The sequence below is a fragment of the Columba livia genome, chromosome 9, assembly GCF_036013475.1.
Source record: "Columba livia isolate bColLiv1 breed racing homer chromosome 9, bColLiv1.pat.W.v2, whole genome shotgun sequence".
NCBI classification, from domain to species: Eukaryota; Metazoa; Chordata; class Aves; order Columbiformes; family Columbidae; genus Columba; species Columba livia.
The window spans coordinates 19937167-19948279 of NC_088610.1; the positions used below are offsets into that span (position 1 = coordinate 19937167).

General features: G+C 62.0%; 2 protein-coding genes across 13 annotated transcripts; both read left to right on the forward strand.

Moving 5' to 3' along the window:
* Positions 1-1285: 1285 nt before the first annotated feature.
* Positions 1286-7722, forward strand: LOC102083474 (kelch-like protein 30). 7 transcript variants are annotated; one of them, XM_065074146.1, is made up of 10 exons: positions 1286-1529; positions 1613-1786; positions 1857-2953; positions 3964-4804; positions 4893-5058; positions 5266-5352; positions 5585-5740; positions 5835-6023; positions 6595-6740; positions 7289-7722. In XM_065074146.1, the coding sequence occupies exons 1-10, from the start codon at positions 1440-1442 to the stop codon at positions 7538-7540; spliced, it is 3198 nt and encodes a 1065-aa protein (XP_064930218.1). In that variant the 5' UTR covers positions 1286-1439; the 3' UTR covers positions 7541-7722. The 7 variants fall into 7 exon arrangements, with proteins under 7 accessions (XP_064930218.1, XP_064930221.1, XP_064930222.1 ...); XM_065074149.1 differs by having other exon boundaries at positions 5835-5913; positions 6544-6740; XM_065074150.1 differs by having other exon boundaries at positions 5835-5913.
* Positions 7723-7865: 143 nt separating this feature from the next.
* Positions 7866-10649, forward strand: LOC106145661 (erythroferrone). 6 transcript variants are annotated; one of them, XM_065074161.1, is made up of 6 exons: positions 7866-9012; positions 9191-9378; positions 9490-9598; positions 9677-9767; positions 9894-9972; positions 10304-10649. In XM_065074161.1, exons 1-6 carry the CDS (start codon positions 8448-8450, stop codon positions 10400-10402), a joined length of 1131 nt encoding a protein of 376 aa, XP_064930233.1. In that variant the 5' UTR covers positions 7866-8447; the 3' UTR covers positions 10403-10649. The 6 variants fall into 6 exon arrangements, with proteins under 6 accessions (XP_064930233.1, XP_064930232.1, XP_064930230.1 ...); XM_065074160.1 differs by having other exon boundaries at positions 9191-9598; XM_065074158.1 differs by having other exon boundaries at positions 9191-9767.
* Positions 10650-11113: the final 464 nt, after the last annotated feature.

Below are 11113 nucleotides of genomic sequence, written 5' to 3' on the forward strand. Positions count from 1 at the left end.
AAAGTCCCTTTTGACCCAATAGCTGGCAAAGCTCCAGCCATCCCCAGCCATGCTGACAATGAGAAGGGAGTGGACTCGTGTCTCAGCTCACAACATCTGTCTGCTTAACCTGAGACGCACGGCGCCTCCGGCACCAGGCCATGTTCCTGTGTTCCGCACAGCGTCCCCATCAATATTGCAGAGCACTGCCCCGCTGCCGGCATGGCAACATAGCAGGGAGCCATCAGCTCATCCCCCCACAAGAGCTGCTCTGTGCTGGATGTCAGCCCACTCCAGGGCCAGGGAGAGATCAAGAGGCTGAATCTGTAATGGATCCTCACCAGGCGATTGGTGTTTAAAAACTTTGATCTACTGCTTCTTGATTATATTCCAGCTCCTTGATAGAATTTCTCATGTGTAAGCGAGCCACACTAATCCATCCTGGCCATATATAATGGATGGCAGCGGAGTGAAGGAAAACAAATGTGGCTGAGTATCAGTAACAGATGTCCAGGAAGCAATGCAGCACATCCTTCTGCCAAAGATCCCCCATTTCCAGTACCTGCCCTTTGTGTCAGCCAGCGCAAACCCCCTCCCCAAAACCTGGCCTGGCAGTGTGCAGGGGCAGGCACCATGACCAGCTTCAGCCATTCTCCACTGGTCCGAGGAGTTAGCTGAGGCTGGGAGCCAAGCCACCGAGCTGCTATTTCCCGGACCAGTTGCCAGTGCCACCCACTGAGACCTGGCGCTGCCACTTGATGCTCCTGTCAAATATTAATGCGATGCTCACTGCACTCTCTGCCCTGTCCCAGTGCCGTAGTTGTGGCCCCTGCTCTCTCCAGGGCTGCGCGATCCCTCCAGCCTCCCCTCCTGTGTGCACTGATCCCTGTGCGGGGGTTTTGGGGGTGCACCTGCACCCACCTTTGGGTGTTGTCCAGTCAGTGCAGGGCAGGACCTGGCCCTCTGCACTCAGTAGGAGGCTCCTTGGTGCCTCCTGTCCCCAGTGGCTGGATCAGCCTCCCACGGCAGGTAAGGCCCGCTGGGACTGAGGTTGCGGGTTCCTCCATCCCCTGGGGACAGCCAGTCTGTCACCTGCAGGAGAGCGGGGCAGGAGGGCCAGGGTCATGGGGCGCCTGGAGAAGGGCTGACAGCAATGGGGGCGGCCCCAGGCTTGGTCCTCAGCTGCAGGGGCATTGCAGTGTCCCCTGGGGTAAGAGGGGGCAGCAACACTCTTTGCAGCTCAGTCTTGTTTTCTGAAAGAAAAGCCCACCAGTGGGTCTTTCGCGGGGAGGGTTCAGCACAAGGACTGGGGTGATGTAACGGGCATCCTCATGGGGCAGCCCTCACCCAGTCACGTGTGGGGGATCCTGGAGATACTGGGGTCCCATCTCCCTTTGCCTGTCCTCCTCTAGGAGGAGGCCTGTGCCTCTTCCCCCGGCAGCCGCCTGGCCCGGCAGAGGATGGAGCTTGGCAGGTCAATGCCAGCCGACCTGAAGCTCCACAAGCCCTCACAGCGGGCCAGGATTCCAGCGTCCTTCTTCACCCACCCGGTAGGTCGCTGGCTCTGACCACAGCCCCCGCTCATCCCCTCATCTGGGCCCCCAGCAAGCCTCTCTTGACTCTGTCCACGCAGGATGGGGTGGCGGAGCCAGCAGACACCTCCGGGCTGGACCCCGCAGAGACAGATGCAGACTCTCTTGTGCCTACACATGACGAGCAGGGCCACCTCATACCTGAGTGGAAGCGGCAGGTGATGGTGCGGCGGCTGCAGGCCCGGCTGGCAGACGAGGAGGCAATGGGCACCCAGGTACAAGGCGTCCTGGGGATGGGGTCACAGGCTGGTGGCTCATGGGGATGCTGACCGCCTCTCTCTGCAGGACGAGGGCTCCTGGCACTTCTCGTCCTCCCGCCAGGCCTTGCTGGGCCCCTTCGGGGAGCTGCTGACAGAGGCAGACCTGCAGCAGCTGGAGTGGGCGGTGGAGAGCCTACGGCTGCGGCGGCGGGGCGAGGTGTACCAGGGTGAGCTGCGGCGCCTGGCGCGGGAGCTGCGTGCCCTCCTGCCCGCCCCGCTGCTCAGCATCACTGTGCGCAGCCCGCCGCCTGCCCCCGGGCTACCCCTGCCGCTCTGGTGCGGCCGCCTGGCAGGCGCCGTCAGCAGCCTGACCGCGCTGCTGGCCCATGCAGAGGGGGCACGGCCCGGCTCCCCCGCCGCCGCAGCTGCCGTTCCCCCCGCCGCCGCTCACGGGCAGCCCCGGGAGCCGACAGGCAGCCTGGCGCAGCGGGAGATTCGGCAGTGCGGGGTCTGTGTCCGCAGCCTCCGCGGCGCCTTCGAGCCCGCGTGGAGGGCGGCATCGGGGAAGGCGGCCGGGGGGAGCGGCGTGGAGGCCGCCAGTGACTCGGGCATTAGCTGCGAGGAGGCATTTTCCGACGGCGGCGGCTCCACGGTGCCGGGGCCGGAGTGGAGCAGCCTGAGGAAGGAGCGAATCGTGATGCTCTTCCTGAGCCACTGGAGACGGTCCGCCTACGGGCCCGCCCCGACGGCAGCCGGGGACCCCCGGGAGACAGCGGGGACCGGGGACGGGGCAGCAGCCCGCCTGGCGCGGCAGAGGGCGGCCATCCAGCGGCTTCTGGGCGGCTGGAGGGACGCGGCCTCCCGCCGCCCCCCGCCCCCGCCGCCCCCCGCCGCCGCCTGCGCCCCGCTCTCCCCGGAGCAGTTCGTAGCCAGGCCGGGGGGGGGGGCAGCCGACTATGACAGCCTGTCCCTGGAGCTCTTCATGCTGGGTTATTTCCGCATCCTTGAGCAGGAGCTGCCCCCCGAGGAGCGCCGCGGCCGCCACCTCCTCTGCTTCGAGGTCTTCGAGCAGCTGGGCCGGCACGGCTGGCGGGCGGTGCGCTCCTTCCACCGCGCCGTCACCGACGAGATCGCTGCCGGCCGACGAGGCTGGCTGGATGGCTTCGATGACATCAAGGCCAGGTATTTTGGATCCCCTCAAACCTCCGCCCGGCGGCCGGGGGAGGCCGAGGGAGAGGGGGAAGAGATCTGCCGCTACATCGACCGCAGCTTCGCCTTCTGGAAGGAGAAGGAAGCCGAGATCTTCAGCTTGGAGGGGTGATGCCCTCTGGCGGGGAGGGCGGAGATTTGCGTGAAGCCGCGGGCTGAAATAAATGCCTTTTCGGGTCTGTTCGAGCTGAGCGAGGCTTGCGGGGGAGGCGGAGAAAGCTTTTAAGGGGGACCGCCCCAGCACCCCGTATTCACCTTCCCCATGATCGGTGTCTTGGCCCCGGCTCCCTGCGGCGAGGCGGCTGCCGCATTTTATTTATGGCCGCCGAGAAGTGAGATAACAATCCTATATTTAACACTCGGCATCGGCAGCCACAGCCAGGGGGAGGAGGAACATTGTGAGGACCCCCGGCGACCGATAAGGCAGAAATGGGGGGCGTTGCTGAGGAGAGCCTTTTACCCCAGGCTTGTGGGGCCCGGCTATCGCTTTATTAGATGCTTTCCAAAGAGCATCAAAGCCGCGCGGCGGCGGGGATGGACAGCAACGGGCAGCTTTGCCCGTACTGTACCTTTAAGAGCAGGGAGCGGTGTCCCGGTGCTGCCTAAAAATAGTGTGTCCCTCCCCCGTCCCGGCTGGATCCCGTGTCGCGCCGGCGTGTCCCTTCCCAGTGCCGGGACCGCGGCCGCTTCCCTCCCGGTGGGCCAGCCGGAGGGCTGCATAGCCCAGGTGAGACCAGGAGGGAGAGAGCCGGAGCGAGGCTCAGCGGAGCCCCAAAACGACCCCCACCTCCAGAAAACTGGTGGCAGCCCCTGAAGGGCAGCTCGGGATGTGGGGAGGACAAATCATGGCCACCCGTGGAAGCGGGAGTGGGGGGGTTCCTGCCCCTGATTGTGCCTGTAAATCGGGTGCTGGGAAGATGCAGTTGTGCATGGGGGGGGGGGAGAAGGAAAAGGATGGAGATGTCATCACCTTTTCCTGTCAGGGACACCCTCGCCAAGCTGCGCTTGGGCTCTGTCTGCCAGCAAGTGTCCACGGCCATCCCCAGCAGCATGGTGAGGAATGTGGATGACTTCGACTTCTGCTTGCCTTCACACGCCCAGGGTGTGCTGGAGGGGCTGCAACGGCTGCGCGCCAACCCCAAACTGGCGGATGTGACACTGCTGGCGGGCGGACGGGAGTTCCCCTGCCATCGCAGTGTCCTGGCCCTCTGCAGCCACTACTTCCATGCCATGTTCTCTGGTGACTTTGCGGAGAGCATTGCAGCACGGGTGGAGCTGAAGGAGGTGGACTCCAGCGCGCTGGAGATGCTGCTTGACTTCGCCTACACGGGGAAGGTGACCATCAACCAGGGCAACGTGGAGGGGCTGATGCGGACTGCCAGCCAGCTCCACTTCCCCACTATCCAAAAGGTCTGCAGCCGCTACCTCCGGCAGCAGATGGACGCCACCAACTGTTTAGGTATCTGTGAGTTCGGTGAGAGCCACGGTTGCCCTGAAGTCTCCTCCAAGGCCTGGGCTTTCTTGCAGGAGAACTTTGAAGCTGTGTCTCAGCAGGAGGAGTTCCTCCAGCTCTCCAAGGAGAGGCTGGCCACCTATCTCTCCAACAAGCAGCTGCAGGTGCAGGAGGAGCAGAGCCTGGCCGAGGCTGTGCTGCGCTGGGTGCGTCATGATCCTGGGCCCCGAGCCCAGTTTCTGCCAGAGCTGCTGGAACTCAGTCACCTCGTCTCACTGCCTGACCAGTACCTGCAGAACCTGCTTGCCACTGAGCCCCTCGTTCGTGATTCAGATGCCAGCAAGGCTCTAGTTGCCCGATCCTGCACCAGGGTGAGTACCCCTGCCCCAAATGTGCCCCCTGAGCCAGCAGGGAGTCCCAGCTCAGAGCCTGACAGTCCTGCCCTGGCCTCTTCATCAGGGGCAGAGAGATGCCGGGGCCCAGAACCCCCCAAGCCCACCACAGAAGCTGGAGGAGGTGCTGGTGGTGGTTGGTGGCCGTGTGCTGGAGGAGAGCGAGGATGAGGATGGGGGATTGCGCATGCCAGCTGCCCCCAGGAACTTTGCCTTCTACAACCCCAAAAGCAGTAAGTGCAGATGGCAGGGATGGGACAAGCGCTCACCACCCTCGCATATTCATTAACCCTCCGATCCACCGCAAAGCCACCTCTTGCCAAATGATCTGGTGTCAGGAGGGGCACCTGGGGAAGATGGGGGGAGAGGGAAGAGTAAAACAGGGCTGGCTTAAAAATGTCATTGCTGGCCGGTCATCACTTGGCTCTTCTGGGTTTCAGGGCAATGGATGGCTCTGCCTGACTTCCCTGATTACAACAAATGGGGCTTTTCCCTGGTGGCTCTGAACAACGATGTGTACGTCACAGGTAGATGCTGGGGCTGCTAATACAAGGTGGGAGTCCCCCAGGAGCAGGGATGGGAGATGAGGGAGAAAGATGTGGGCATGGGGTGCTGGCATGGGCCGGGGGATACCTTTGTCTCTGAGCAAAGCCTTCTTCTTGCTCCCCGCTTGGGTGGATTGGGCTGCTGGCAAGAGATGCCCAGTGACAGCTGCACTCAGAGGGTCTGAGCCCGTGTGCCTGACCCATCCCTCCCCAGGTGGCTCACGGGGCTCCCAGAACGACACGTGGTCAACGACCCAGGCCTGGTGCTTCTGCCTTAGGGACGGCGCCTGGAAGCCCATCGCTCCCATGCTGAGAGCCCGGACAAACCACACCAGCGCTGTCCTCAATGGTGAGATCTACGTCATCGGGGGTAAGGCTGCAAAGAACTCGTGCGTGCTGCTGGGGCTGGGGTTCTTGGGTGCCCTGGAGCAGTGGGGTGGCTACAGTGTGCCACCGCACTGCAGGGACGACAGTGGATGTGGTGGAGGTGGAGCGTTACGATCCCTACAACAAGAACTGGTGTGGAATCAGCCCAGCCCTCAAGTACGTGAGCAATTTTGCGGCCGCCAGCTGCTTGGGCAAGCTCTACCTGGTGGGCTCCTGTGCTGTCAAGTACAATGCGCTCACCCTCCAGTGCTACAATCCTGTCCAAGGTGAGAGCTGCCCCGCCGCCATGCCCCGCTGATGCCTTCCTGGGGAGCAGGACTGAGGGGGCAGGCACGCAAGATCCTGTGCCACCAGGCATGGTCCCATGGGATGTGAACAGGTGCTAATGGGGGTCTGGTGACAGCTGCAGGACAGGCCTGGGGTCGGCCAGGAGCACGGCTGCCAGTAGCAGGGATCTGAGATGCAGACCCCCAGCACAGCCCAGACCTGACCCTCAGTTTAGCGGGATGCCTGTGGCAGAGGGATGGTGGAGGCTGCTTGCCTTGGGGAGAAACTAAGCACCCGTGACAGTGCCACCTCTTTGGGCAGCCTCTGTGCAGCCCATTGTGGTCTCCCCCATCCCACAACACCACTACAAACAATAGCACACTTACTTTTTTTTATGCAAGAGCCTCATCTGGGATGGGGACAGTGACTGTCACCCTGCCTGGCCGCTCTGTCCCCTCCTTTTCAAACTCTCCCTTAAATAGCCATGGGCTTGGCAATTCTTTTTTTGGTCACTGGCAGCTGCATCATGAGCCAAGGGTGGGACATGCTGCTGACGGCCGCTCCTTGCAGATTTGTGGAGTGTGATCACGTCCCCCTTCATCCCCAAGTACCTCTCAGCCCCGCGCTGCGCCACCCTGCACGGGCTCATCTACCTCATCGGGGACAACACCAAGAAGGTCTACGTGTACAGCCCAGAGGCCAACATCTGGCAGAAGGTAGTGGGATGCGGGACCAGGCGCAATCTCCCTCCTGGGAAGTTGGGGCAGCACCCTGCAATGATACCCCACATCCCCTCCCCCTGGGTGCCAGTACCCCCTCTCCCTCCTGCCTGCTCATTCCTTGGTTCTTATTAACCCATGTAGAGCCAAAGATGGCCCAATCCTTCTTTCCCTGCTCCTGTCACACCAGCATGAGGAGCATGGCTTTTGCACTGATTTTAAGTGGCGTTCAGACTGCAGAGCCCCACAGGATGCCCCCTTTTCCAGCAGAACCCTCCCGCAGGGTGTGAGGGGCTCCAGCCTGTGCAGTCTGACAGAATTCTGCCTGCCCCATCTGCTCTTCAGACCCCATGCTCCCTGCAGCACCCCCAACCTTTATATCATACATGGGGATGCTACTAGAAACAAGACAGAGCCCCAGGGACCCCCCCAAACCTCGCAGAGAGGACAGGATGGGGGAACACGCCAGGTAGATCGATGTCTTCTGTGGTAGGAGCGAGAGGTACCCAGGGGTCCCCACACATCTTGCCCTGCCCCTTGCACAGGTGCAGCTCCTGCACACGCTCCATGAGAATGGTGGGATGGTACCTCTGGGCGAACGGCTTTTTGTCACTGGCGGCCACTGGAAGGGCATGGATGGAGACTACCGTGTGGAGATGGAGGTGTATGACTGTGCCAAGGACCTCTGGACGTGGGAGGGCTCCCTGCCCTGCCTCTGGCTCTTCCACAGCTCCTCCTCCATCTTCATGGACACCTCCAAGTGGACAGAGGCTTTCCAGGGTGACCACAGGTGGTAGGAGAGCCTGCGGCGTCACCTGTCACGCTGCACAGCTGCTCTGCCCTCTTGTCTGTCTCCTTGCTGCCAGTTCAGCTGCGCAGGGGGGAGGTGGAAACCCCTTTGCAAGGCTGGCTGCAGCATCAGGAGTGCGTTCTGTCCCTCACCACCACTGTGGAGAAAAGCCTTTTCCTTTTAAACACACTTTGGCTCATGTTCTCTTTTAGTTTGGTGGGCTGTTTTGTTTGTTTGTTTTAAAGAAGTGCTTTTTCTTCCCCCTCCAAGACCCTCAAATTTTTAGGGTATTTTGAGGCTTCCTAAAGTGTGGCCTATCCTGTCAATGACTGGCATTGCTGCCTGCTGGCCATGTCCCTTTCCCCCATCATGCTGACCATCCAGCATGGGGAAACACAAGGGGAACTGGGGAAATCTCACTTTCCTGACACCTGAAGCTCTCTGTTACCTTGCTGACCCAGACTGAAGTGCCAGACCCACTCCAACACCCCATGGAGCAGCATGCCAGGACATAAAACAGTTTTTGAATGCTTTGCATCCTCAGGCAGCACAGCATTCTGTGGTGGGGTGCTTCATCCTGGCTTCTCTCCCGGGATGTGCAGCACAGGCCCCTGCGATGTGACCTGAGGGTGATGGCGAAGCAGCCAGCACCTCGGTGGCTCCTGGTGCGAGGACAGACCCCGGTGGTGCCTCCTGCCCCATACCCATCTCTGCTGGTACTCAGTGGCAAAGGATTGCCCCAGGGCGCCACAAACACCCGGCAACGCTTCCCCAGCGGCCGGCCCCACCACCGGCACCAGGACGTCGTAGCTCTGCCAGCGTCCTTCGACGGTTAATCTGTTCTGTGTTGCATTTTTTTATCACTTTTGAAGCGTCCCCCGCCCCTTGGAGCTCCGCGCTGCTCCCCACGGGCCATGCGGGGTTTCACACACGGGGGCGGGGATCCCCGCGGGGGAGGGCGGGGGCTCTCCCGAGACCCCCGCGCTGTCCCCGGCGGGACCCGGGCAAGCGCGGCCGCTGGGCGGGCCCCGAGGCGGGGCCGGGGCCGGGTTCGCCCTGCCGGGAGCGACGGGATGCGGCTGCCGGAGCTGTGCCTGGCGCTCCTCTGCGCTGCCGCCGGGCTCTGCTCCCCGGGGGCGGCCCGGGAGCGGCCGCCGGGCCCGGGAGCAGCCGTGGGGAGGGCAGTGGAGGCGGGACGCGTGGGGACGGGGGCAGTTGGCGGCGTGGACCCCCGCCAGGTGTGGATGCTGCTGGCCGGGAGCCCCGGGTGGGCGAGCGGCAGCCGGCACCGGGGCAGGACGGGCACGGCACGGCATGGTTCGGGGGCTGGCACAGCGGCGGTACCGGCTGGCGGCCCGTCCCCAGGAAAATCACCCCGGGCTGCCTTGCGAGTCGGTGCGCCAAGTGCTGCGCCTGCCCCTTTCACTGCCCACGCCGCGCTGGAAGAGCTGCTGAGGGAGCTGCAGCTCCTGCTGAAAGGTACCCGCTGCCCCGGGGAGTGCTGCAGAACGGGGGGCTGAGGGGAACCCAAGGACAGAAGCAGGGGACAGCAGAGACGAGGCACCACAGGGCTAGGTGACAGATCTGCCTCATCTCGGGTCCAGGAAAAGATGAGGTTTCCTCCTAAAGCCAAGCCCTGGTCGGGTTTTTGTGTCAGGCATGGTGAAGGAACAGGTGAAGACACACAGGAAGGCTGGTGAAGAGTGTGAGGAAGAGGAGGAAAGTGATGAACGCAACCCACAGGATCAGTCCCATCATCATGTGGAAGCAGCCTTCCACTGCCGGACACGTGAAAACATCTCTGTTGAGAAGAGAACACAGCAGGAGCTGCAATTCTACTACATCGTGAGTGCCCAGCCTGCTGGCTCCTCCTGCCTGCAGCACCCTGCTGCCCACGGGGGCACCTGCCCTAGCACGGGGTTTCATTCTCTAATCCAAGCCTTTCCCCATGCCCAGCCGGAGGCAGAGCGGATGTTCCACCGTGGCTCTGGGCTGAACCTGACCAGCGGGCAGTACACAGCCCCCACTGCAGGGTACTACACCTTCACTGCCACGCTGCACATCGGTGAGCCCTCGGGCACCCCCCACACGACCCTGCTGGGCGGGGGGTCTGGGCCAGCTCTCACCCTTCCATCTGTCCCAGTGAGCGGAGAACAGCGGAAGAAGGAGCGGTCATGCAGGGGGAATCGTCTGCGGGTGCTGATTTGCGTGCAGTCCCGCTGCCAGCACAACAGGTACAGCAGGGCAAAGCTGGGATGGGAGAGGAACCACCAGGGAGGGCAGGAGGAAGGAGGCCAAGCACCCTTGGGGGAAGGAGGCACATGCTCTCCCCAGCACCACCCTCCCTCCCTCTTCTGCAGCAATTTGGAGACTGTATCCCAGCTGGAGAGTTGTGGTGACCTTTTCACCATCTCTGTCACTGGAGTCCTCTACATGCAGGTTAGTGGTGCCAGTTCCGCTCAGGACTGTGCCAGGCAGGAAGGCGCCTTCTGTGGCCCCAGCTCCCGAGCTGGGCGCCGGGTCTGTTTCTCAGCCCAGCTCCACGCCCAAAGGACACTCGGGGCTGAGGTGTGCAGGGATGCTGCAGCGTGTACCACAGCTGGGCTGCCCTCCAGGCCTCGATGGCATCCTTTACCAGAAGGAAGCAGGGAGCAGCCCCTTCGGCTCTCAGCTGCTGTGCACAGGGGAGACCTCTCTCCTTTGCTCTGCCAGGCTGCGCCCTGTGCCAGGAAGAGATGTCGCAGCCCAGTTAAGCCCTTTCTCCCTCCAGGCTGGGCAGTACGCCTCTGTTTTCGTGGACAATGCTGCAGGCTTCACCCTCACCATTCAAAGTGGCTCCGATTTCAGCGCCATCCTGCTGGGGGTGTGAAAAGGCACTGGGCACCACGCAGGAAGCTGAGCCTGTGCCAGGAGCAGCTGGACCCTTCCCTCTGCCAGCCACCAGGACACCTCCCCTGCTTGGCACCAAGGCCAAGACGACCTTTTGCTGCCGCAGGAGCTGCAGGCTGGTCTAGTACTGCTGGTGCTGCAGAACCACCTGAAGCTCGACAAAAGATTGAGGAGGAAAGGATAATAATAACAATAATAATAAAAAGGCATGCTGACAAGGAACTAAAGGGGTTCACTTTTATCTAAAGGCTAGGGCTGGAAGTTTATCTTGGAAAATGATGCTGGTTGATTTCTCCACAGGGCTCCGCTCTCACACCTCCATTTTCGCTCTCAGATTTCCCTGCCTAGCATCTCAGCAGCTCAAAACAGATCATCTATATCGCTTTAGCTTCCCTGCAATGTATTAGCAGTGAATGTTTGTGGCAGAAGCAAGCAACCTTTACAGCCAATCTTCAAAGCCGGGCAGTGTCCGCACATTCGATTAAAGCAAATTCCTGTCCCATGGCTTTCCACGCCAGGCGTTCCCTGCCCGTGGCACAGGGCCCAGGCCGTGGGCAGCACAGATACGCTCCTTGCTCGGCTCCGATAGCCGTCCCAGCTGAGGACGGGCGCAGGGCTACGTGCCTGAGCAAGGGCTGCGGGAGAGGAACCCGGGTGGGCCGGGCGTGGGGGCAAGGGAGATGCACGTTTT

What these genes read in the sequence shown, in the direction of transcription:
- LOC102083474 (XM_065074146.1), top strand. Translation starts at nt 1,440, where the DNA reads ATGGAGCTTGGCAGGTCAATGCCAGCCGACCTGAAGCTCCACAAGCCC. An exon ending in CGTCCTTCTTCACCCACCCG is followed by an intron (nt 1,530 to 1,612) that starts GTAGGTCGCTGG and finishes CTGTCCACGCAG; the next exon opens with GATGGGGTGGCGGAGCCAGC. An exon ending in AGGAGGCAATGGGCACCCAG is followed by an intron (nt 1,787 to 1,856) that starts GTACAAGGCGTC and finishes CTCTCTCTGCAG; the next exon opens with GACGAGGGCTCCTGGCACTT.
- LOC106145661 (XM_065074156.1), top strand. Translation starts at nt 8,448, where the DNA reads ATGCGGGGTTTCACACACGGGGGCGGGGATCCCCGCGGGGGAGGGCGG. An exon ending in GCTGCAGCTCCTGCTGAAAG is followed by an intron (nt 9,013 to 9,190) that starts GTACCCGCTGCC and finishes TTTTTGTGTCAG; the next exon opens with GCATGGTGAAGGAACAGGTG. An exon ending in CTGGAGTCCTCTACATGCAG is followed by an intron (nt 9,973 to 10,303) that starts GTTAGTGGTGCC and finishes TTCTCCCTCCAG; the next exon opens with GCTGGGCAGTACGCCTCTGT.